This window comes from Triplophysa rosa, linkage group LG10, assembly GCF_024868665.1.
Source record: "Triplophysa rosa linkage group LG10, Trosa_1v2, whole genome shotgun sequence".
Taxonomy (NCBI): domain Eukaryota; kingdom Metazoa; phylum Chordata; class Actinopteri; order Cypriniformes; family Nemacheilidae; genus Triplophysa; species Triplophysa rosa.
The window spans coordinates 24,025,957-24,053,786 of NC_079899.1; the positions used below are offsets into that span (position 1 = coordinate 24,025,957).

The 27,830-nt window shown below is 39.0% G+C and overlaps 1 protein-coding gene across 7 annotated transcripts in view; it reads right to left on the minus strand.

Annotated features, from left to right (window-relative positions):
- The window catches only part of LOC130560294 (neuronal PAS domain-containing protein 3), a 235,165-nt gene that overhangs the window by 107,596 nt on the left and 99,739 nt on the right, over positions 1–27,830 (minus strand). For all 7 annotated transcript variants that reach the window (XM_057343995.1, XM_057343994.1, XM_057343996.1 and 4 more), the window contains one exon: positions 13,202–13,284. In XM_057343995.1, coding sequence (XP_057199978.1) covers positions 13,202–13,284 — 83 coding nt within the window. The remainder of the gene's footprint in view (positions 1–13,201; positions 13,285–27,830) is intronic.

Consider the following 27,830-nt stretch of genomic DNA (forward strand, 5'->3'; position numbering starts at 1 on the left):
AGACCCCGGCGATAAAGCAATAAAAGCTCTTTCTGCTGCTTGGATCGGCACAGCCGCAATCAAACGCAATTAAAGCAGAGCATTCCGGCCGCCCGACCCGACGGGAGTCGCCCATTCCGCCTCTAACAAGATCGAGATACTTCCACTTTACAGCTTCTGATGACAAACTCAGAGTGCTATAAAACAGCATGCTAAAAACCTCCGCTAGACTCGACCACTGCAGGCCAAATCCTGTCCGTTCTTCTGTGCGCTGTTTAACACCGCTCACATCTACCTTATACTTCTCTGGCTGTACTGACGCATTTATTTCTGTTTATTCTTGTTGGAACTGCATATATTGGAATATAAAGTATATACACACTAAATTCATTGATTGCAATAATTGTATGCACACCCTCACACAAACGTTCACACACACACCGTCTCTCTCGCACACACTCACAGAAGGTTTTCATGTTTATGGGGACTTTTATAAACATAATGACTTACAGTATACTTTACTACATACACACAGCATATTTTATATAATAATTGTATTTATTAATTATTTATTTAACTATTATATTTACACTTTATAATATAAATTTAATTAACATTTAATTAAAACAAATGTATTTATTTATAAATAAATAAAATGGAATATATTATATTTATTTGGTATTAAAGTAAGAATATATTAAGTTTATTATACTTTAGACAAGTCTGGGGTGACGTTTAGTCCCCCCTGAACAGACCGGATTTATTTATACATTAATATATTGATGATAATAATAATAATAATACATATCATTATTACAAAAATTATGTGTATAATGTATTACAAACTAAATAAATCAAATAAAAATAAACAAACAAATATTGCTGCCTTGGTGGTGCCATTTCTTATCTGTTGTCTTATTTATGGGTCAGTAGTTCGACTCCCAGAGAGTTCCACAGAGTTAAACAAAAGAGTTAGATAAAAGCATCTGCCAACGGCATGAAAAGAAATATAATACCATAGTAGATTTAACAGTGATGATTATAAAAAATAACACTTCAAATATCTCACATGCAGATTCATTATTCAGCTTTGATAATCAATGCACTGTTTACTGACAAATCAAGCTCATTCTTTCATGTATCACTCCCTCTGAGCTTAATCTCTCTTTAATGTTTCTAATCTTGCATTAGCGTTCATTTTTAATACTCCAAAGGAAAATATCACACGACTACAACGGTGGGACATTCGCTGGATTAGCACCTGCCGCAGCATGGACCACACATCTCCATCCGCTGTGAATACAGAATGACAACGCTCGAACATCTCCCAGTTCACGCTAGGGTTTAGTGTATCATAAATGTATATGTCAGCTCAATAATGTTCAGCGGATACGCCATAACCCGCTGGTATTGTGTTCATGTGATCTCTTGACAAGCTGTTAAAACAGTACACGGGGCATTAATCTTGTTTACAAGAGCGCTATTGTGCACACCGATGTGTCTGCGGCAGGTGACGACACGGAGCTTCCGCTCTCCTGTTTTTCTTTACAGTGAAGTCATTCATTAATCCAGAGCTCACAAGTTATAATGAAATTATTCAATGGGATCAAATTCCTTTGGCGCGACACGATGAGGAAGACAGAATTGAGAGGATTAATTTCCACAGTCGGATTTGCGCTCGCTGTTTGGAGATGAAGGTTTGCATTTCTCCCCCCTTGTCATTAGAAAGTCAGACAGATGCGTCTGCTCGAACGGCACATCTACAGCGCAAACGAAACCGTCTGCGGAGCTCTCGGTGCGGATCGCAATGGGAAACTTTGTGAAGGAGACAGGTTTGTTGACTACATTCTGACCATCCCAGCTCAGGCAATTCCATCCCCAACCAAGAGCAAAGACGGACTACTTGTCACATTAATGCTAAATTTACGCTAAACTTCCATCACATGACGGCAGTTTGAAGTTATAGCTGCACTCAGTTACATTATGCCATTACTATTTTCCCTGCTTATAACATTCCTCTGTTGTCTGATATCCATCACAAAATTAGACCTAAACGGTTTCAACACATGAAATTTTCTAAATCACAACTAATAAGCTCTCCATATCCTTCATAAACATTTACTCAGTAACTTTTAATCAAAGTCAGTGAGTGCAGCAGTGACGCGTCAGAGGAGACCTGGCCCTCCCGGCTGAGACTGGTTTCTCCCGAGGTTTGTGTCTCCAGTTATTTATCATTGGGGTTTAGGTTCCTCGCCACAGGGCTGTGTTGGCTTGCTCACCGGGAGACTGCTTTTATTAAATATTATTTATTAGAATGATCTTGCTTGTTCTATAAACACCATGCACTGTGCTGTGTTTGACCTTTTCTGCGTTTTTCTGTTTTTCTCCTGTAAAGCTGCTTTGGAACAATGCACATTGTGAAAAGCGCTATATAAATAAAATTGAATTGAATTGAATTGAACTACACCAGACCATTCAAATACTATGGTCCATTACTATGCTAATCTTAACAGCACAATTCAAAGCGTAATGAAATTACCATCTGACGCCATCACTCTACCACGCCTCTACCAATACAATGAAAAGATGGCAAATGGCACACGCAGAGAGGACTTCTGCCGTGGGAAATATTGTTTCTAATGCCAGGCTGGTTTTGAAGGGGGGGGTGGAGAAGGGGACAGGGGACGGGGGGTAGTTCAGCCGTCAGAAGATTGAAAAATCGGCGGAGGGATAAATGTGTTCGGCTGTGAGCGTCTATATCATGAGAATGTTTCATCGGTGATGAATAGGCATCACACTCCACATACTGTAACATTAATCTATACATTATATACCAACATTAGAAACAGATTAATCTTACATTTCACATACTGTACTGTAATATATGTAGGCTGGGGTCTAAATCTAAAACGTATAACTTACTCGTATAAAACGTATAGTACTTACTTACTAATTTGTTAGTACCGTGATATTATTTGAAGTGCTGTACCGTCTTTGTAAGAACTAAACAAATTTTAAAATGTAAAATAACGTTGCCTACTAAAACATGTGCTTAATTTGAATCTCTCGCACAATTAAGATGCTTTCAAATATTGATCTAAATACTGAAACAAACTGGAGTTACACATTCGAAATGTGTTGTATGACTCACTGTTTTTGACTCATAAAGAGATGCACGCTGGTGTAATATAATAGAGACAACAGTTCTGATGTAATTAAAGCACTTAAACACACACACAACAGCGCAGAGAGGAAAGACACGACTCAGACAAAACAACTGCCAGCGCATTTAAATGATCATATAAAAGTATGCAGTAGACCATAGGAACATAGTCGAGTACTGAAATGAGAGAGGGGGGAAATGAGAGATTAACAAAAGCTAAAGAGGCAGCTGTAGAGAGCAGAATACAAAAGAAAATGAAGCGCAGAATCCTGTTGCTGAAGGACCGATGTTTTCATTTGCTTTTGGGGGTGAGAAATGAGAAAGAGAGGCAGGATAGAAATCATGACAAATTTCAATTTGGATTTCGGTTCATTTTCTGGGTCCTTAGGGATACTGCACCCAAAAATGAAACTTCTTTCATGAATTAGCTTTAAATTATTCCAAACCTGTATACATGTATTTTTTCTGTTGAACACAAAGAAAGATGTTTAGAGATTCCTTCTCAAAAAATGGTGGTCAAAGGTTCCCCAGAACTGTTTGTTTTCCTAAATTCTTTAAAAAATCTTATTTTGTGTTTAACAGAACAAAAGAATACAATATGTTTTTCTACTATGGTAGTCAATGGAAATCTCAGTTGCTAACATTCACCCAAATATCTTATTTTGTGTTTAACAGAACAAAGAAATGTGTACAGGTTTGAACAACTTGAGGATGAGTAATTCATGATTCAGTGAATTCAAACATTGGAAAATTGACGTCTTCACCCATAATTCAAATATATTATTGAAGAAGTATTGAAGATTTTGTATGCATGTTGTGTTAACTGAAGCTCAGCTTTGAATTTTAGAAAGCTTGGAAAAAAGCTGAATATTGTACAGATATGCTGTCCGGACATGACTTTTTGCCATTACTCTAGTTATTTCATTGTAAAGTTAAAGAAACAACATAACAAGCAAGTTTTTTGTTCCATCCAAAATGAAAGAATGCAGTAGATTTGCTGTCATGAAAATGACCTGGTTCTAGTATTTAAAAAAACCAGACTAGAGAGAGGCAAACACTGAGAGCGTGTTGAGGAAGTGTCTCTTTAGGGAAAGGTGCCCGGCGTCCGTCTGCAGGCCTGTTGAAATTCTGCAGGTATTTCAAGGTTGTTATCTATTTCAGATCAACAGTGTGGGTCAGGGTTCACGGCTGCCCGCGTTCCCCAATCCTCGGCAGACCCGTGATTGACAGCAATCAGCATCTCGCCGGCATCACTCGAGAGACAGAGTGAGGGTCAAGGCAGCGGGCGATTTGGTCTGTCATTTTTAATTATCCAAATGATATTCACAGACAAAACCTCTCCCATCCATCAGGGCAGAGCATTACCATAGACAATGTTTGTTTAAAGACCGACCTATAAAATCAAACAATTATGAATGCAGACAAGTCTTGCTATTGACTGCATAAATAATAAGGGTGGATCTATTCCCCCCCTCCGCCTTCTCCCTGTCCAAATTCCCACCGCTAATGAACCAGAAGGGCTGCGCGGGAAATGGATGGCGGATCATCAAAATTCCCCACTGTGCGCTACCCATTGACCTTTTTTTTCACCGAGAACCTTTGGTGACGCCCGGTCAAGCTTTATTGACAGAGTTTGAGCTGAAAGTAAAGGGCTACTGAACACAGACAACACCATTTGTGCATTAAGACGTGACATCGGTGCATTAGCATGTATAGGCATGTTTCGCCGCTTTATACAAAATTCACATGTGTGTGATGTTACCGTCCGATCGCAAGACTTCTGGGAAAGTTGCGAGGCCGCACCCATCGCGAGGGTCTCGTGGGGGTCTTGTGTCCGGTCATTGGCTGTTCAACGTTAACTGAGAATATCTGTTCCACCTGCCACATGTGCTTAGGTTGTACCTGCGACCAGAAAACACCTGCCACACAATGACAGGAACTCAGAACACACCTGCACACATCTGCCACCTGCACGCACAGGTGCCACCTGCTCCCATCTGCCTGCCACTTCTCACCTGCACCCAACAGATTCGAACACATGCAAAATGTGCACGGAGAACAAAAGAATTGGTAAAACTTGTTGTGTCATACAGATAAACAGTGAGAGCATCCAGAACAATCCATTATGTTTTATTATTTAATTTATAATTATAAAGACATTTAAAATTGTACTAAATTTAAAGGGATAGTTCATCTAAAATTCTTTCATCATTTACTCACGCTCATGTCATTCCAAACCTGTATGACATTCTTTCGTCTGCAGAACATAAAGGAAGATATTTTAAAGAACGTTGCTAACCAAACAACATTGGACCCTATTGACTTCCATTGGGTGAAGGTAAATAAATGATAACATCATTTTTATTTTTGCGTGATCTATCCCTTTAAGAAACATTGTTGTATATACAATACTGGTCATTTAAAAATGCATTATAGTCTTTTAACATTATACTGCAACTGTGTTATTTGTAATAGTTTGTAGTTTTTTGTAGTTACTACAACTGCCTATGTAGGCAGCAGACAGCAAGGTAACTCACTAGATTTCGGAACACAGCCTCCGTCTCATACAGACAGTACTCATCCCGTCAGATACACATCTCACAAACCGTACAGCACCTAGTAAATGAGGTGAGATGAAATTAAGCATTCACGTGCGGACGGCACGAGCAGAAGCATGCGGCTAACAAGGGAACTGCGTGGCGAGAGGCCCAACGGTGAGAAAAACAGACCAGAGAAGTGCGAAAACTCATTCGTCGTGTTGGTCAGCAGCTGAACGAAATGATGTGTCAGGACGCCATCCAACACATGAGATTGAGCCGTGCGCGTGTGTGTTTATGGATATGTAAATGCTGTTCGCATTATGTTATGCAAGCTAGCGAACCACAACAAGAGAGGCTCTGACATGTTTGCTTTCAACAGCAAATTAGTGAGGGATGGAAAAGCTATGGAGATCTTCCGACAGCCGATGTAAATAATGCGGCTAAAAGCACGGAGCGCTGACCTCACACGCGCTCACGCTGTGATCTTCGGCACTCCGTGATGGACATCACAGAAACACATCTGCCTCGCTTTTTACAAATCTATGTGATGCGAATGCGTGACGGACCTCAACTGATCGGCTCTAGAAACACAGCAGAAAATGAAACATCACTCTTGGGGTGTGTTTTATCAAAGCGTAGTGAGATCTGACGGTCGCAGATCATCACTAAAATTGCTTCTCTTTTGTATTTTTTAATTTACAGATTTCACTTCAAATTCACAAAATGCCTCAGTGGTTTTATATTTATACAAAGACAGTCAACAGTCTTCAAAACATCTTCTTTTCTACTCTGCAAAAGAAAGAAAGTCATACAGGTATGGAATGACATCAGCGTGAGTAAATGATACATTTTCATTTTTGGGTGAACTGTCCCTTTAAGAGTTAAAGTTTCGATGTCTGTTTAGGAAGAGCATGCACTCAATATTTCTGATGTACAAGCTACACAGTTCTGTATATTATTATTGCTTTCTTTAAGGAGCATTTTGGGAAAAGACGTCTTTAAAAATAATAATGAGCTATACACAATGACTCCGGTATAATTATTACAGCACATTAAAGAGCCGCTATCACAGGAATAATCCAGTGAAATAAAAGGCTGTGTGCTGATCTGTTAAGCATGCTCATGGGTCTCGTGTACTGCACAACACTGAGCTTGTTAAGAAAAGTTATTTATGTGCTGGATGATGTTATGATAAAAAGACATTTAAAGGAATTATTAAGAACAGCATCACACTCATGCAAATCTGTATCACTATATTAGTTATACAAACTTATTGATATCTCACTGATGTCGCATCAGGTTAAAAGTAGATGCTTTGGCAAATCGAGACTTTTTGGCTAGTAAGGGACAACCCTAAATAAATGTCCTTAAAAGTTAATTTATTAGTGTGTCACTACATTTTCAAAAATGGGGTCTTGGAGTATAGCCAAACCCACACAGACAGACAGACGCAGTCTCTCACACACACACACACGCACACAGATTGACAGGTGGGTGGGACAGACATTACTAGACTGTTTAGTCTGGCAAAAACAAAGCACTACGCCTGTCTCAAAATTCCCCTTATTTAAAGGGATAGTTCACCCAAAAATGAAAATTCTGTCATCATTTATTCACCCTCATGTCGTTCTAAACCTGTATATGACGTTTTCTCTGGGACACAAAATATATAGGGATGCACCGATACCAGTATTGGTATTGGCCCGATAGCAAGCTCATGTACTCGTACTCGTAATGACACACCGATACCAAAGACCGATACCTCATGTGACATACATTCCGCAATGCGGAAAACGCGGACGGAATCCAGGCATTTCCTAACAAGAAATTAGCGCTGAACAGCACGTAACAGCTAACGAAATATTCAGATACTGTTTAAATATGTATTCTGCTTGTTTTGCGTTACCGTGTGTGAAAGGACACGAGGACACGAACACATAAACAAACACCATTTGCGGCGATCTGTCAAAATAAAAGTCCGGTTAACTTAAACAAACGCTATTTGCGGCATCCCAACCAAATAAAAGTCCGGTTGACTTGAACAAGTTATAATACACTCACATTTTACCACACCACCCCCCCTTAAATTTTTTATAATTCAACCACAGAGTATATTGTTTACTTTAGTAAACTGAAGTAAATGTGCTAGTAAAATTGTGCTACTTATAATTATAATAATAAAAAATAGAACTTAATTAAAAAATAGTACTTCAATTTAAGTAGACCTAAAAACAAAAGAAAAAAGGAAAATGTACCAGTAAGATACTGGTTTATTAGAATTATTGTACATTATACAGGCATCGGTTATAGGTATCGGTGAGTACCAGAAAAAAATATCGGTACTCGTACTCGGTCTTTAAAAAATGGTATCGGTGCATCCCTAAAAATATATTTTGAGAAATGTCGCAGTTTTGTCAGAAAGTCATACAGGTTTGGAATGACATGAGGATGAGAAAATGAAGATTTTTCATTTTTGGGTGAACTATCCTTTTCAGGGTTTTTCCTGCATAGAGAAATTGGAGGCGGCCGCCTCCGTCAAATGTCGTGCCGCCTCAGGCTCTCGCCAAAATTATGTCGGGTGTCTTCACAAGAAATGCTGCGTGCATTTAACAGACTGTAATTTGTAACTGCAGTTGCGACATTACGCCACAGTGGAGGCGCGGTTTCGTTATCAGCACACTGAGGCGCTAAAAAGAGTTGCAGAACAAGAGCTAGAGCTTTCACGCTGTTTGTTTTGCATCCATGTACGTTTAATTTCTTGAAATTTCTTAAATTAACATGTCGTCCATCATTGTAATGTCTTCAGCTGTGCAGTTGGATCGTTGAATCAGCGTATACTGTACACAGCGAGTTCGTCAGTGTGAACGCACATTGTTCAGAACGACTCGCACACGAATGACTCATTTGAACCGATTCATTTAAACTATTGAACTTTTCAGTCACTAGCGAATATAAGAGATCATTGAATCATTTAAAGTGAACCACAGAGAATGAAAGATGTGAATGAGCTTTGCTCATTTAGTAAGATTTAATGGTTAATTCAGTTGGCTATTGTGGGCTAACTTAATAATTGTAATTTTCATCTAATTTTATTAGAACTTTTAATAAGTCAAAGTCACTTTGTTTAAGCCACTTAAAGGTACGGTAGTACGTGCGTGTGCACAAGATGAGGATGGCACCACCTCCGCCTCATTTTGAGCCAGGAAAAACCCTGCCTTTAAAAGCATAGTTCTCACAAAACTGAAAAATTGATGAACATTTATGTTGTTCTCAACTTTCTTTTAAAAATTCTTTATAAAAACAGTGTCTTCAAAATGAAAAGTATGATAAAAGGGGTATATGCACAAACGTATTCAAACTCGCATCATCCAAAGCTACAGGATAACTTAAATATGATGGAGTAACTAATACTTAGTTACTCCAATTGTGTTTGACATCAAACCTGGTGTGACAGGACTTAATGTGTCACATTAAAGCATAAACATGAATGCAAACTGAAAGTTAAAAGACTAAAAGAAAGTCATCCAGGTTTGGCAAAGCTACAAAAACGAAACTCTTGGACGGGGGCCTGATTCCCTCAAATAACCTGCATGAAGAGAAGGGCTTGACATCTGCAGTATAAGACGGTCGGGAGGTGATGAACGTCTTGTTTGTGAGTTATTTTTTTCTCTGCCACCTTTCTACCTGATCTCAACGAAGATCCACGGAACCGTGATGGCGATTCCTCTGAACCGCGCGCGAATCGACCTGGCGATTACAGGCGGTGACAGCTGCACGCAGACGGCCTCAAAGACGCTGCCTCGCTCCTCCTTGATGTTATGCAAATGTAAACAGCTGTCATTTCTAAAGCCGCCGTCTTTTCGCTTTCCACCGGTGTGAAGATCGAAGGGTTTTCAAAGTGTCTCTGTGTTTTTTTTCTCTTTTAATCCAAACCCTATTATCACAAACAACCCAACACAACAAAGCCCACGCTATAAAAACAAACAACGAGAGAGAAAGAAAAGAGAAGAACAAAAGAGACTAAAGTAAACAAGGAGTTGATGAAAGATTGATAGCAGGAATTTGAAGCCGTGAGACATATTAAGAGATGTTTGGTGTCCTGTCACCCCTACGCTCACCGCAGGTGTACACACACACACACACACACACACACACACACACACAAACATGCACGCACACATACACACTCAAAGTAATTAAAGCTCTCTGTCGATCAGTGTCCCACAGCAGTCATCTGTTATCACTAAAACACATCAAAAAACGCAGATAAGCAACAAACAACAGCAGCAATAATTTGTTCGGTGGAGATCACAAAATTTGTGACACAAGGTGGCACAGCCGTACTATCAAAGCAGAATAGAGAATGCCCAAAAAGGCCTATCACTCGCTCACACACAACATCCACACTTCCTTTCTGGTTGTCTAACCTTGAAACAACATAGTCTCAATTTATGTGATGAACTCCATATGCAATGACCTGCGCAAACGTCATACATCTGCTAAGTTGGATAAAAGTTACTGCAAAAATGGCTAAGAAAATTAAACACACAAGACAAACAAGCAACTTACAATAAAGTTGTTTCTCTACACCATGTTTTTTTATACAATCTAACTGGATTAACAAGTCATTTCAACTTGCTATTGAAAATTTTGTCAAGTGATTAAATTGATGTAAATCAGTTTAAATGAATAACATATTTTTAGTTAAAGTAATGCAAAAACATTTTAAGAAATGTAACATTATAAATTATCATCATTAATAGGTCATTAATAACAGAAGGCAATACAAAAACTTTGCAGTGTATGAATTCATCCAATGTAAATTGTACACAAACATACAATTACTATAAAAAAGATGAAGCCTCACCACTAAAACTAACATCACTTGGGAGAAAGCAGATATTAAAATGAACGAATAAGATTGCACGAATCCATACAAATTAGTCACCTCAGGAACTAGTTATAAACTACCTTGAGATTGTGTTGATAGGAGAGTGGCAATACTAAATAATAAAATGCATTACAGTCTATACTATAAAAATACACATATTAGGTGGGTGAGAGAGAGAGAGAGAGAGAGAGAGAGAGAGAGAGAGAGAGAGAGAGAGCGGAACAGGAGTTGGGAAAGCACCACAAGCCAAGACTCAAAACCCGTGCCACCCAAATAGCCCACTTGACTATTGCCACCGACTGGGCGTGTGCTTCAAGGTCAAGGTCAGGTCATATGGTGACTCCCAAAAGACGCAAGACCATAAACATCTTGTGGCTTTGTTAACGCGCGCCTAATTTACCACCAAGCTTTTATCCTCCAAAAACAGTGAACGAAAGGAGAACGTTGTCCTTCAAAGACAGCTAAGCTCTCGTCTGTCTTAAAATCAAAGCCCGCATCTATAATTCATCTCTTGCTAAGCATGATCTGGGTGATATAAATGCTATTATTTAGCGGGGTGGAAGCGAGAAGCGCTCTGACAGAAAACTTCTGAGCTCTCTTGCTAATGACCTATCGCCGCTGTCAGAATCAATCCGGCCCGCTGCCCACGCAAATGACAATGCACTGTGGGAGTGAACGAAATGGTCATTTCTGTGGCCGTGAGCGCTGGCACAGCCTGTGCTGACGCCGTCAGAGCAGTATCACCCTTGGGCGGGTAAAGACCCGACGGGGGAGAAAGCAATGTGCCAACTGTCTGTTAGAGGAACCGTGCACTTTTTTACATTTTTGTAGCAGTTGACTTTTTATGCTTAGGTTCACTTCTTGCATCATAAACAATGTACAATTTTTATGACTTTTTTTCCATATTCTTTGATGGCAAGAGAATAACATGCTGTTTTGCCTATTTAATTTGATATTTAAATGATTAATATTATTGTGGCATGAAATTGAATAGCAATGAGAAAGCTTAAAGGAACAGTTCACCCAAAATTGAAAATTCTGTCATTATTTACTCTGGATATAAAACACAAAGAAAAATATTTGGAAGAACGTTTGTAAGCAAACAGTTCTGGGGCACTATTGACGGAAAAACACTGCTATGGTAGTCAATGGTGACCCAAAACTGTTTGGTTTCCCACATTCTTCAAAATATCTTCTGTTGTGTTCAACAGAACAAATAAATTTATACAGGTGTGGAACAACCTGAGGGTGAGTCAATGATGACAGAGTTGTCATTTTTGGGTGAACTGTCACTTTAAGACCAGCTGCCTCCACTCACAGAGCTGCATATTAAAGCTGTTCATTGATTATTTGGGTTGACAAAACCGGGCAGTAAATGTATTCAGCTTATTTGTGCATAAACAAAGGAGTATAGAAGGGTTTCTGTGCTGAAGTCTGGACCCGGGTCAGCGGGGTCACACCAGTCACATGACACAACAACAGTACAAAGACCTCAATAACACCCTGGGAAAAGCAAAAAGCACTGTTTAACCTTGCATATATTCCAAAATCATTTCCTTTTTTATTTATAAATCTGAATTTACAAAGGTTTCAAATATATATACATTTCTAAAGCTGTTATAAATCTGAAGCGACATCATATTTTGTTTTGTTTGGAGTGTCAAATGTTCGCCATGATATTACTGGTAAATAATATTTCCCCTCCCATCATCAACAATGCATTTCGGCAAAACTATTTCTTACGGCTAAACAAAAATCACACCAACAAACCGCAGACAAAACAAATGCGAAATGACAATAAATACTGCATATAAAGCTCTGTGTGTGTCTATTCTTGTGCACAGGCGTGCGCGCCCCCGCGGTGTCCATCACCAGGTGAAGGACGCCCGGCATCTCTTTCCCCCAGTCGCCTTTATTAAACGCTATCAAACATGCTTTAAGCTGTCTAAAATTAGCCTCGGCGCTCAAGCACTAATGACGGCCTTGCATCCATTATTAGTTCATTTTCTTCAGATCAATCACCAGCCGAGCATGCTTTTTTAAAATGTCATCCTCAAACTTTTCACAATCAATTAAGCTGAAGATTAATGGGGACAATTTGCCAGGAACAAGTCCTTCCTTGAAAAGGCCACGCCTCGACAGACTTCCAGCCTGGTATTGGTGTTAATTATAAATTTCCGCTTCCCTGTCACACACTTAACCTGTCGTAAGGGAATATCGCTGGCGGCCCGGGGACCACCGAGCCGCTATTTAAATATTCCTAATCCGCTTTTTTTTTGGACACAGGTGACTGGTGTAAATTGCGTTCTTTGCCATTAAAAGGAATTTGAGAGGACGCCAGGGCTGTAGCTAGGCATGAAAAGTGCTTTATTTTAACCTCTGATGTGAAATAAGAAAACCGCTCCCTTGAGCTTCTGAAGAACACAGGTAGAGTCGATGGAGTGCCAGCGCACATTTACATACATGTTAAACAGATCAGAGGTGCCGCGGCGCATCACTCGAGACCTCTAGATTCATACTGTAAATCTGCGATGATTTTCTTTCAATTCAGATCAAACATATATAATGACTGAATTTTTTATTTGTTGAAATAAATGTGCATTGCTGACATTTTCAATTTCATCTTACCTGCAGGATGTGGCTTCCAAGGTGAGGCTCAAAGATCTCCGCGGCAACAGCGCCAGGGCTCCGCCTCCGCTGGGACCCGATAGCTGCGAAGAGAAACACACAGCGTGAGCGCGTCGGTCGTCGGCATGCGCACGCATGCTTCGGCTTTAAATCCAAATGAACTCGGAAATGGAATTCGCCGGTGCGATTTTAAATAGATACAGTAAACTGTTGAACAAACACTTCCGCCCCGTTAATACTAAGCCCCTGGTACTGTAAATACACAGATGCAAATCAAAGCCTCGGAACGGCTCCCTTCTGCATATTCAACCGGGCTCGGCGCTACAAAGCCCGCTGTTTATAGCAGGACTAATATCCATTGAGCTGCACGGCACCGGGAGAACAGAGCCCTTAGGGCATTTTTTTTCCAAGTTCCCAACTTTAAAGTCGGCTCAGGCTCTGCTAAAAAATGGCCTGGGGTGATTTCAAACTTAACAGACCTTGTCCCACCAGAGCTCATTATAGAGAATTTTATAACAAAGTGCTCTGTACTTAATTTTCCGAGCCTAGCCAGGCGTTAGGGTAATGTTGCTGAATTAAGTGCAATTAATGATGTAATAAAGCACTGAACGGCCATTAAGGAGTCTCAAGGACCAGAAGCAAACAACAGTTTGGTGTCTGGGGAGGAACGCAGCCAGGGACGCAAGGACATTGTGCCCCGGGTGAGAGGAGCCGAGGGACGGACACGAGGCCCCTGTCCTTCACAGAGACTCAAGCTGGGCAAACACCTTCTCCCCTCCGGTAATGCTTTCAGCGTTGAGCCCTGTGTTCGCCCCGGAGGAAAGTCAGTGGCAAACGTGAGCGGCAAGGAGAGATGGGGCAGGGCTTTTAGAGGCTCCCTGGAGCAGCGGGGTCAGTAGCAGTCGATGCGGGTGGGAATGCAAACAATCCAGAAGTGCCGGGACACGGCGGCTGGCAGCGCACAGCAGAGGGAGCTGTTACGCCCTGAGGATAACACACAAGACACTCACCAGCAAAACACACACAGCGTGACCAGGCCAGCTCATATAAACACACACATTAAAGGGATTCTTTGATCAATTACTCACCCTCTTTTCATTCCAAACCTGTGTGACTTTCTTTCTTCTGCAGAACACGGAAGAAGATATTTTGAAGAATGTCGATAGCCAAACAACAGGCCACCATTGACCACCATATTCTCAAAATATCATCTTTTATGTTCTGCAGAAGAAAGAATGTCATACAGGTTTGGAATGACATGGGGGTGAATAAATGATGAGAGATTTCTTTAATGCACGTGCATTCAACGTAACCTATCACAAAACACACACAGGGACTAAACTGAGATTTGGTAACTCCAAAATAAACATTCACTAACCCATGCATACATTGGCTTTTGTGAGTAAACAGACTCGAAACTTATAGCAACGTGCACAATACAAATCAATAACATCCAACAGTAAACAAACTTGCGCATTCCCTTGTGCAACAACTTTTTCTTCAATGAAAAACTATCTATCATTTGGTCCATGTGGTTAAACAATTTCTTGGCAATGAAAAATAAAACTACGCTTAAATTCTGCTTTTAAAGAAAGACCATGACATTTTTTCAACAACAACAAAAAAACAATCCACAAGCGACAATTCAGGTTATATTTGAGTTCATCTTAAACATAATGCATTTTTCAAGACATGTGAATCCAATTCAGGTTAAAGCAATCAGACGCGGTTTGAAAGCATCGTTGTATGTGACCTGGCACAGCTGCACTTAAAGAAGATGAAGAATATATCAAAGTTAAGAGTGCACTTGACCAGCTTCAAATGATCCTCCTCTCTCTGTCCTTACAAGATGACATCTCCACACAACAGCCCTCACCACTAAAGGATTCTCGCCTGTGAAACATCATGGAAATTAGGCATGTGCTCCAGATTCCTTGACCTTGAGGATCCTTTCAAACTCCAGATTGCGGTTAATAGTTCATAATGAAGAAACGGTGAAACACCTTCATTGCAAGGCCACCTCTAATGCGCCTGGTGTCCTCTTCTTAATAGCTAGCGTTATTGAATTAAACCTTATAATGTAAATGGAGCATCTAAACATTTTACATCCCTTCCTGATGTTCACATCAAACACCAACAGCATTGAAACAAGAAATTCACAAATCAAATTGAAAAGAATAAGCAACATTTAAAGTTCAAGACCCAGAAGACACAAGATATCATGTATTGCCTGTATTGTCAGAACATCTCAACATCTTTGAGCATCTCCAAACAAAAACCAACATAGGTTTATAAACGTAACCTGCCTCTGTTAAGAAGCACTTTTTTGCAGTTCCCTAAAAAAAAAATATAATTTTCTATTTAAAATGAAAAGGTACAACCATAAAACAACAGTTTTTTAAATCACATTCAAGTGTCTAAAATACATATAGAGAACTATATGCCACATGCACTGTTCCTGTATCTACATTGGTAGAGGATTGTGTTAAAAGGTCATGAGTTGAATTCCCAGGGAACATTTCGATTGAATTCGATTGTAAGTCGCTTTAAATAAAAGCTTCTGCCAAATGCACAAATATAAATGCAAACATGCCGATGCTTTAAGCGCCGTCTTAATACTGCCCAATGACACGTCTGTGCGACCAGGATACGCCTGAGAATTGAGAGCCCATCCTCCGCACGGCTGCTCGGGCAGCCAGAGAGATGAATATAATTGCATATTGATCTCAGGAATTATGCTCTATTAATCTGCTTCATTTTGCTTGTGACGCAAATGATATATGAATAGAGAGCTCGCGGGAGCGGAGAGGCAACACAATGTCTGTCCTGCAATGATTCTCCATAATATACAGTCTCTCTTCTAGTTTAGCTCCCTGCCACGGCAGATTGAGCCGATACAGATATATTACGGAGGAAACGCAAGCAAATACATCTCCTAATAAGCTCTAACATGCTCTCCTAATAAGTGGCGGACAGTAACAGTAACGGCGCTGTAAATGTACACCCGTGTTTTGGGTACAGGGTCTGTTTATGGTGCGTCAAAGTATTTCGAATTCTGGTCGCGGACACTGCAGGCGACAGGCGCTTCATTTGACAGATATAAACCAAAACCGGCAATATTAGGAAGTCCTTGACGCCAATTCACAACATCTAAACAGACAAAGACCCTCCCTGATTTAGACTAATGCCATTTTATTACGAGACCATATCGATTTCCATTTGACAGTTTCAATATGTAATGCTAGTCTTTAATACCCGCCATGCCACGAGCACATTTGCAGCAAGACTGCACTAAATGCAATTTGTTTCTCCGCACAGTGGCAATTTCAAAGCGCCAGCGCTGTTAGAAAGTCAATTTAACTTTCACTTTTATAAGTCAACATTATTGCTATTGTTAATTTATTTCTCATTGCATGGGAAATTGGCAGCAAGGTTTCTGACTGTCATTTCAAATCGGCAATAATTTCTCGTGAAGTTTAGACCTCGTATTCCCAAGTCCTGGATTATTGGAGCTAAATGGGCGTCCCTGGCTTCACCAAAGGCTCAGGGGCAGGTACTGTTACACAAATTGCCAATTCAATTAACAGAGTGTAGACGCTCAACTGGCAGCTGGCACGGAGGATGGCTATTTTGGCAAGTGTCAGGCCTAATTCATCAAGCCGTCAACGTTTTCGCGGTCGGGAGCCGCGGACGCTGTCAAAGCCGTGGACGACACAATGGGGAAGCGGTACAATACGGAAAAGCTCACGTGCGAAGAAATATTAACTCATATGCTAACCACTCAAAACGAGACTGCGGCGGTCAGTCGGGCTCGCAAATGCGTTTTACGGCAGCCTGGTAAGATAAGAAACGAGAGACGATTGAGTGTCACCAAAAATAGAGGGAGAATCAGAGTTAGAGAATCGCTGAGACAGGTTCAGAATATAAATATGGGTCTGGATAACACCCTGACTTCGGTTTTCAATTACACCTTTTATGACTCAGATGATGGCAGGTGGGAGTATTTTTACTCGTTTAACATATGAAGAGGATAGCCAATCATAACGGAGTCTTAAAGGTACGGTAACACAAACACCCAGCTTCATTTAAAGAGAGAAATGGAAAAGATTATGAGAAACTAAATTACGATAAGTCTAATTATAATGAACTAATAATGGCAGTCAGTTTCCTGTACTAAATAGAATAAATTCGGGTAAATTGAGACACACTTTCTCACTTAGAGGTGAGGTGACTGTCTGAAACTATCCCTACCCACCGTATTTAGTACAAGAAATGTTTACTAAGCTGATAGCACACATACATCTGGCTGGTAGACGTCTATTTGATGCGTGTATTTACATCTGCAAGACGTCTCGGAGACGTTTACTGTCAGATATCATATAGACGTCTTTAAAATTGTCTCTAAGATGTTTATCATATATTATATACAGTATATAACTACATATATTATGTAGTTACACAGCAGATGTTTTCAAGACCTGCAGATCTTTAGCGGATCTTACAAGGACAATATGATTGTTAAATATGTCGCTTATATCGTTTATAGTAAATTCTATTTTTCTTAATCAAGTGTCTTGCACATCACACACGCATAGGCGCAGTTGCATGTTTAAGTTCTGCCTTAATGAAATGATGAGCCTGAACAAACCACAGCATGTCATTAGCTTATTCAGAAAATTACAGCCTGTTCTTCAGACATTGTTCAGTCGTCTTTGAACAGAAAACATTCATCCAGAGCGGGGTAAAACTCAACAACGCATTTCCAAAAATACAATCTTCATTGCACGAGCGATCTTTACAGGATTCTAAGCCAAGGATTCAAAGTCTCTAAACTTCCTTCCCAAACATCTGATTTGCAATTTCTAATTTGTTTCAGGAGCCCACATGCCGTTTGGCTGTGAAATAAAATAAACATTGTGCATGCATATAAGAACAAATTATGAAATTTCAAGCTGACAACCGTAATACTTAAACATAATAAATAAATTGCTACATGCTCTTTAATAAAAACATATACTGCATTTGAGCTGTCAACAGTAATCTATTAATGTCTTACAAAATCTCATGTTGTCTTTCCTTCCAACTGTACTTCAATCTGCTCCTAATGTTTTCACAGGCCAGATGTCATTAAATAATTGACTGTAGTTGAGATAATGACAGTGCTGGATTCTCCACTTCTCACAGGCCTCTGAATAACTTATGCCTGTGAAGATGGAGGTTGAAACATTTGTTTTAATTAGTTTCTTTTAACAGCTTTGACTGCTTTACGTTTTCATGATGATGTGTTCAATAATCCATGCTCATCTTTTCTCCTCATTTATATCATCAAAATTTAAGACGCTCCATTCTGCGTTAATGACGCTTCACACAATCTCTCTCTCTCTGTTCTAAACCAAAGTGAGCTGCCTACCTAGATAGCTGCCTACGGTGCTTAGAGCAATACAAATTAGATATTAATTTTCACACATTTTATAAAAAATCTGGAATTATTTCAAGAACAAATCATTTTTTGCCTCGGTTCTTTTGAATCATTCAAACCTATTTACAAAATGAATCATTTGCAAATCATTTTGAGCGATTCTCTAGATAGCTTTCTTCTTGCAGCATTACAATACAGTATTTATTTTCAACTTATATTCAAAAATATGGATTTTAAGGAGGTGATCTCAAGAAGAGATCATGCTTGCCTCGGTTCTTTTGAATCACTCGCGATTATTTGCAAACGACTCGTTCGCCCCACTCAAAAAAATGCGTCTATTTTCACACTGCTTATAAAATATCTGGTTTGCAGCACAATGATTGTAAGAGCAATTCAATTTATTGTATCGGTTCTTTTGAATCAGTTGTATGGAGTCAAAGTAGGGTCCCATATATTTGCAAACAAAAAAAATGTTTTGCAAAAAAAAAAAAAGTTTTGCAAACAAAAAAAATGTTTTGCAAAAAAAAAAAAGTTTTGCAAACAAAAAAAAAGTTTTGCAAAAAATAAAAAAGTTTTGCAAACAAAAAAGCGTTTTGCAAACAAAAAAAAGTTTTGCAAACAAAAAGAAAGTACTTTCCAAAGAAAAACTTTAGCACCAATGATTTTGCAACACATCTTTTCCTTTGCAGTACCTACTAATTCATTTGCGCCGCCCCTTTAATTCTGCGTTTCAGCCACCAGTGCTTTTGCGACTCGGTTTTTCCTTTGCGCTTCACTTTACTTTGCGTTTGGCTTTGTGACCCTGTTTTGACGTGGGGGAGGAGTCAACGGATTGGGGCGTGTATAACGGGTCTGGGCATGCCTTCCTCGTTACGTCATCAGTGTGAGTCACAGTAGACAACAGTTGCAACGGATCGATCGTCATGGCAGAGCAGAGGAGGCAGATCTCAAGTATGTCTAGGTGATTGTTTTTACAATTAAATCTGTGTTTTGTTTCTGTTTGTTAACTAAAATGTATATTAACACGTTTGCTCAAGTTAAAGAACTTCGAGATCAATAAATGCGGGTTTTTTTTAAGCAGTATGAATGGCTGCTACATGTATTCTACAGGCCAACAGACAACGCAAGTGGTAATCAATCTGCCAAAAACGAAATGGTTATTACACTTTCACTGTATAAAATGCTGTATATATTTACCTGTTGTATTAGTTGTAGTACATATACCATGGTTAAACTATGGCTCCTGTAGTAAAACCATGGTAAATGGGTCGTATAACTTCACTCACTAGACTTATAAAATATACCTTGCTTTAACTTGCTGATTCTCTGTACTCAATGCACATCCTTGGCATTGTTGTGCATGTTTATATGAACTGTGTTATTTGCTCTTTACTCTGTGGCTCATATGCAGATGCCTCTGTTCAGACACAAGACACTTTACATAGCTTAGATATTACAGTAAGTATCTTTATGTTTAGAAAGGTTCCATGATTTGTGTAAACATGTTAATGCTCATATAAGGAGTAAATAATTCTGTTGTTTTTCCTTTGTTTTGGCTACAGGTGTTGTGCTCTGGAAGAAATGCAATGAAACATCCAAGGCTCAACTCACACGATCATTCTGTTGGATCATTTACATACACTGGATTCTTAACCATGTTACTTGGACAATCAATGACTGTTTTTGTTTTGTGGTTGTTAAGAATAAGTACCTTGTTTGTCCTCAGCTGTTAACTACCCGCTGATCTTCAGAAAAATCATCCAGTTCTTGCACATTCTTTGCTTTACCAGCATCATATTATGATATATGGCTCAGCAAAATGTCTCCATACCGACGTTTACCTGGTCTGAACTATATCTGTATGATGGACACATCTGCTACAACCAGCATTTGGTCACATTTTCAGACAGCATATCATTTTATTTTAACTTTTATACCTCAACAAAATTTTTGGTATCATATGATTTTAGCAGAATTGTAACAGAATCAAAACAGAAATGTAAAATCATCTTAAAGCAGTTTAAAGGTTACTTGTAGTGATACAGTATGTTAATGTGCCTATTCCCCATCACAAAACTTTCGGTTTTATTCTTGACTAACTGTTTATTTATATTGTTAATAAAACAAACACATTTGATACTTTTAAAGCACATTTTAATCTCACTTTTATATTGAAAACGTGACTGTTGATTACTTACTGTGTAGACACATGTGGAAAAATGCATAATAATAATAAACATTTAAACTAAAGCATGTCATCCAACTGTATTTTGTTCCATCATTTGTGCAAAATAGCAGCGTAAGCTTTCAGCCTAATGTTCTAATAATTGAAGCCTTTTCAAACAGTGACTGTATGATGTAAAGAACTTTAAGAAACTTATAAACAACTATTACAAAAGATACAAACATTCACTTATGCTCAATCAGGTAACATTATACAGTATATTAAGAATCCAGTGTATGTAAATGATCCAACAGAATGATCGTGTGAGTTGAGCCTTGGATGTTTCATTGCATTTCTTCCAGAGCACAACACCTGTAGCCAAAACAAAGGAAAAACAACAGAATTATTTACTCCTTATATGAGCATTAACATGTTTACACAAATCATGGAACCTTTCTAAACATAAAGATACTTACTGTAATATCTAAGCTATGTAAAGTGTCTTGTGTCTGAACAGAGGCATCTGCATATGAGCCACAGAGTAAAGAGCAAATAACACAGTTCATATAAACATGCACAACAATGCCAAGGATGTGCATTGAGTACAGAGAATCAGCAAGTTAAAGCAAGGTATATTTTATAAGTCTAGTGAGTGAAGTTATACGACCCATTTACCATGGTTTTACTACAGGAGCCATAGTTTAACCATGGTATATGTACTACAACTAATACAACAGGTAAATATATACAGCATTTTATACAGTGAAAGTGTAATAACCATTTCGTTTTTGGCAGATTGATTACCACTTGCGTTGTCTGTTGGCCTGTAGAATACATGTAGCAGCCATTCATACTGCTTAAAAAAAACCCGCATTTATTGATCTCGAAGTTCTTTAACTTGAGCAAACGTGTTAATATACATTTTAGTTAACAAACAGAAACAAAACACAGATTTAATTGTAAAAACAATCACCTAGACATACTTGAGATCTGCCTCCTCTGCTCTGCCATGACGATCGATCCGTTGCAACTGTTGTCTACTGTGACTCACACTGATGACGTAACGAGGAAGGCATGCCCAGACCCGTTATACACGCCCCAATCCGTTGACTCCTCCCCCACGTCAAAACAGGGTCACAAAGCCAAACGCAAAGTAAAGTGAAGCGCAAAGGAAAAACCGAGTCGCAAAAGCACTGGTGGCTGAAACGCAGAATTAAAGGGGCGGCGCAAATGAATTAGTAGGTACTGCAAAGGAAAAGATGTGTTGCAAAATCATTGCTGCTAAAGTTTTTCTTTGGAAAGTACTTTCTTTTTGTTTGCAAAACTTTTTTTGTTTGCAAAACGCTTTTTTGTTCGCAAAACTTTTTTATTTTTTGCAAAACATTTTTTTTGTTTGCAAAACTTTTTTATTTTTTGCAAAACATTTTTTTTGTTTGCAAAACTTTTTTATTTTTTGCAAAACATTTTTTTTGTTTGCAAATATATGGGACCCTACTTTGACTCCATACAGTTGCACCTATTTGCAAATGATTCGCTCGTCAATCAGTTTTAGCGGCTCTCTAGTGAATCGCAATTCACATAGACCTGACGTGAACTTGCAGGGGTTAATGACCGCACAACCCCTTGCTCAGTCCGTCACATTTTCTAACTTTTTAAATGCATTTGAACATTGACTTGCCTTGTTTACGCGTCCATGTTTCTTCACGATTCAATGTAACGTTAGGTCGCAAGTCACGTGTTTGTATCCGACTCACAGACGCGGGTTTTCACCCCTGACAAACAATTTTTTTTACCTGCATCACAATGAAACAGTAAGCTGTAAAATCGATGCTTTGCGGAGTAAGTGTGTTCGTTCAGACGTGCTCAAGTTCAGTGACGGGTATTATCAACACGCACTGAAAAACGCAGACGCTGCGAAAGCACGCGGCACAAGTGGAAATCTCTAGCTCAGTAGCTACGGACGGAGATGTTAGATTACACCTTGAAGAGGCGCTCAGCGAGGAATAATTGTCTATGGAAAGCTTGTAGGGGCTCTGAAGTCCCGCTGAAGTGATTTGGTATTTTATCATTGTGCCATTTCCTCTCATCACGAGCAGAAACAACCGTGTCAGATACACTGATAAGAGGGCCGGGGGAGCGCGAGACTCCGGCTCTCCAACTGACAAGCACTGTCCACTGACGATCCGTATCAAAACCCGCGGAGAGACAGAGAGAGTCACGTTATTCTCAAAACGTAGCGATTTCAGAAACAAAACCTATTCATTTTTACCAGTACGACAAAAATACACGACCAAAACCGATGTTAGTGAAGCAGAAGTGAGGTTACGCCTGCTGTTTTTACCCGGAAACCCTGAGAACGTTAAATGATGGACCTGACTATTTGTCAGCGTGACTAAAGAAAACGCGGGAAGAAGACAATATTTTCATTTAAAAACATTAAATCAAGTCGCCATGGAAGATTCATCCGTGCGTTTTATTCTAATAAATATTTTTGTATTCTTTCATCAAAACGTAATATTCTTTGCCTCAAATAGTTTTATTATTCCATTTACAACAGCAAAAAACTAGGAAAGTTAGAAAAGTTGCGTTAACTACAACAGTCTCCTAAAACTATTCCTAAATAGCCTAGCCAATAACCAAAACATTAACCAATATTAAAATGTATAATACAATGCAATGTAAGTGGCTTTGGATAAAATGCTTAAATGTAAAATGCTTAAATGTAAAAAGTGACATAAAACACTAACCAACAGCCTCGGTGGTCTATGTGACATTTTGATGACAGATTAAGACTTTTCCCATTGACTTCCCATTACTTTTTCCAAGCACTGACAAATCAAGCACAACAAATGTGTGTTTGAAAAGTAAAACGGTCAATTTTGGTTACCTGCTATTTTCCCATCCTCACCAACCGGCTGACATGTCACCTATGGATCTTTAGATTGTGAGAGTCCCGGCTGCTAAATGCAGCTATCGATAGCTCGCTCGGTCGAGGAAAGGCAGAGGACGACGAGATTATTGACATTGACCAGCACAAGCAAGGTCAAGTTCAGGGGCCATCGCAACTGAATCGATACTCCGGGATGAGCAAAAGAAAATAATGGAAAAAAAACTCATCTAATTTGGAAATGCATTCATTACGGCAAACCGCATTACAGCGCAGGCTGCATGGACCGCATGGATGCAGTGCAGCTATACGGATAGACAATCCATTACCAAAGTGCAAGCAGCAGGCTTCTCTTAATAACCCCAACCAAACCCATCCAGGCCTGCAGGACACGCGCTGGCACAAATCTGGCAGCGATTCAGGTTGCCTCGACTGCTTTCGGGGGAAAACATCACCTGATGTAACTCAAACGTACCCTGAGGTGCAGTTACACCAAATTTTGTGCTCAATTTAGAGCAGAAACATAAGCAAACGTGATGATGATTTTCTCTTTCGCTGTGAAGATCAAAGTTTGACTGAAACTTCGAAGCTGAACAGTTTGCAGTGTTGTGGAAAAGATGTACTATAGATGTTATCATACACTGTATATTCTGTCACTTATTATTTATTAAAAACAAAAGCCCTTGAGGATGACATCATATCCTGTTGCCAATATTCGCTGCAGGGTTCAAAATATTTCTGCACGCAGAAACCTGTGTGACTCCACTGCTTTTCTGCAAAAGGAAGCGCTCTGATTGGCGGATTCGGGTTTGCTGAAAAAGCTTCATAAACCCTGAAGTACTTGGTCAGCATTTGACGATTAACTTTGCTTACACTATTTAATAATTCAAACATCATGATGATAAAGCCATGGGAGAAAACGCTCAGCATGGACGATTCAGTCAAACGGAATACAATATTAAGACATTAAAACACCAGCAGAGAATCTGAAAACAACTAGCTTACAAAAACGACCACACTTTTCCTCTGGCATTTTTGTTTTATGGGCTTTCTGGCTTTACACAATAAGATTTTGAAACACAGGCCAGATTCAAACCTGCATCACTGTGTGCACGACAGCTCTTAAAGGGACAGTCCATCCAAAAATAAAAAAGCATTTATTCACCCTCATGTCATTCCAAACCTGTATAACTTTCTTTCTTCTGCACAACACAAAAGATATTTTGAAAAATGTTGGTAAGCAAACAACGTTGGCCCCCATTGACTTCCATTATATGGGTACAAAACCACCAAGACATTTCTCAAAATATCTTTTTTTGTGTAACACAGATTAGAGTCATTTAAAAGTTTTGAACGACACAAGAGTAGAAAAAGAATGACAGAATTTGTATTTTTTGGGTGAACTATCCCTTTAATGTGGCAGGCCACATCTCCAACTGACCACACTGTTCCACTTTCCGTCGGTTTTGAAGCGTTTCTTTGAACTGAAACACATAATGGCTGATGTCATGGTTGAGGTGTGTTTTGTTGAAGGGCTAAAGGAACATCAAGGCCAGTCTATGTACCATGAAGTCTTTGTTTTCCAGACACTTTTCTCTCACAGTTCACAACTGCAGCATTACCTGCACAATCCTGTCTGCCTCCGACCCTTCCTTGACACACCACACACATCAAAACACGCACGCACGCACACACACTCGAATACCGCCACGCTGTCCTCCAGAGATGTCCTTGACGTCCTACACATCCGATCTGGCAAAGTGCCCAAGACCAAGACAGTTAGGATGATTTTGTGTGTGTGTGTGTGTGTGTGTGTGTGTGTGTGTGTGCGTGTGTGCGTGCGTGTGTGTGTGTGCGTGCATGCATGCACATATAGGAAAAAACCCACAAATGAGATCTCTTTAATATCTCAAGTGTTTCTTATAGACAGTGGTGAGATTAAATGGAGAGCCAACAGAGACTTTTACTTGTTTTTCCAGCCTCTGAAATGTTATAAAGAATCAGACCCTAGCAATTTCATGTGTTAAAATAATATTCCTAGTCGTTCCTTATTTGATACAAATAAAATAAATTACTGCAAAAACTGTACTCCCAAAAACAGAGTCTAACCATTAGAATAAATACATTAGAATACGATTAAACAGAAACACAAGTTTAGTCAAATGTGACAAAATATCTAAACATTGTCTTAAGCATTGTCTTGAAATTTCCCAGTCTTCAGTTAAAAGTCAGATAATTCAATATCTGATAATAAAAGGGACAGTTCTCCCGAGAAATGACAATTCTTTCATCTTTTACTCTGTATTACTATATGATTTTCTTCTGCAGAACACAAAAGAAGAAATTATGAAAAATGTTGGTCACCAAACAACATTGGCCCCCAATATTGTATTGACACAAAACCACTAAACATTTCTCAAAATATCTTCTTTTGTGTTCCACAGAAGAAAAAAGTAATTGAATGAATAAATGAATCTCTATACCCTCTGTGTATGTCATCAAATACCTCTATTTCAATGTCTTTCTGAGCAATTTTAAGCGAAACATCAAAGACAAAAGTGAAGAAACAATAACTAAGAACATTATTACATCTCTTGAGGTATGAAAAAGCAACTTCTGAGCAACGAAACATCCCTCTGAGCGTGAGAGAGCAGGACTGAAAGAAGGAGACAGACAAGATGACAGCCTATACGTTGAGAAGATATTCAGTGCGATTGCTGCAGAATGAGAGCTGAAAAAGCCGGATAATCGCTGTGGGCAATCAACAGAAGGCGAGACGAGACGAGACACAGGCTTCACGCTATTGAATCTATAACATAGATGATTGCAGACACATTCAGACCGCGGTGGAACAACCTGTAATGCCACGGCAACAGAAGTAGTCGAGGATACAGGCTAGAGGATGAGAGACAGAGAGAAAGAGAGAGAGAGGTGTAGAGGTGGAAGTCTGTACACGAGCCGTGGCGTTCACACATTGAAAGGCTGATGTTTCAGGCTGCCAAACAACATAATGAGTCGTTGAGGCAGAAAAATATTAGCACCAGGGGAATATTTGGAACGTCTCTCGGAGAGAGTAATTAGGAGCTAACCCACAATGACACGATGATCCAGAGAGGAAAGGAAAACAAGAGAACAAAAAAAAAAAGATCTCCGGAGCTCCAGACTGATGGGCATGCCATTTATGAGGTGATGGTGTGACCATATGGACCTTCACTGATTCAACATTACACCAACTTGAGGAATTAAAAAAAAAAGAAGAAAAAAAAATACACAGATTGGGGAAGAATAAATATTGCAATAAAGCAATAAATGTAGATACTATATTATTTTCATTTAAAGAAAAGAGACATCTGTGTAGAGCTAAGAAGCACCGTGTCAGATTAATGTGCAATAATTCGCATTTTTCTTTTCTTTTTTTAACGCCATGTCAGCTTCTATGGCTATGTTTATGACAAGAGACGTGTTTAATAATAATAATAAAAAACAAAACTAATATGTTTAATATTCATTTTTCCTAAAAACTGTAGGACAACATTTGGATTAACTTGATTCAAACTTTTTAAAAAATGTCAACAGAATAAAGTAAGTTTATCACAGGGCTAATACGGTCTAATAAATTGCATTTAAAAAATAATTTGTACACATAAATGTCTGTTTGTCTTTAAAACCGACAAAAGCTTATATAAATATACACTGCATATTAAATAATAAAACTGATTATGATTAAGTAAAAATAAATTATGATTAAGTTTGATTTCCTTTAGCTCAGTGGTTAGAGCATGGCGTTAGCAAGGGATTGCACATACTCAAAAATTAATGTATAGTATAATGCAATGTAAGTCACTTTGGATAAAAGCGTCTGCCAAAATGAATAAATGTATAAACTTATCATTTGAACGTTTAGGGTCATTTACTTATTTATTTTTTAACATTTTGGAATAATATCAAACGCAACAAAATTAGGGAATAATACAAATGTGAATTACGTTGTGATAAAAATGCTATATTTCAGCATCTTCAGTGTTGTCACTCTTCCTAGAATTTGCAAAAATGTGTCAGAATAAAAAATTCACAGGATTATTTCCATAACAGATCTATGCACACAAATTGCTTGCATTTGGGAAACACCCCTATGACACATTAAACAGCTGTCTGGGTA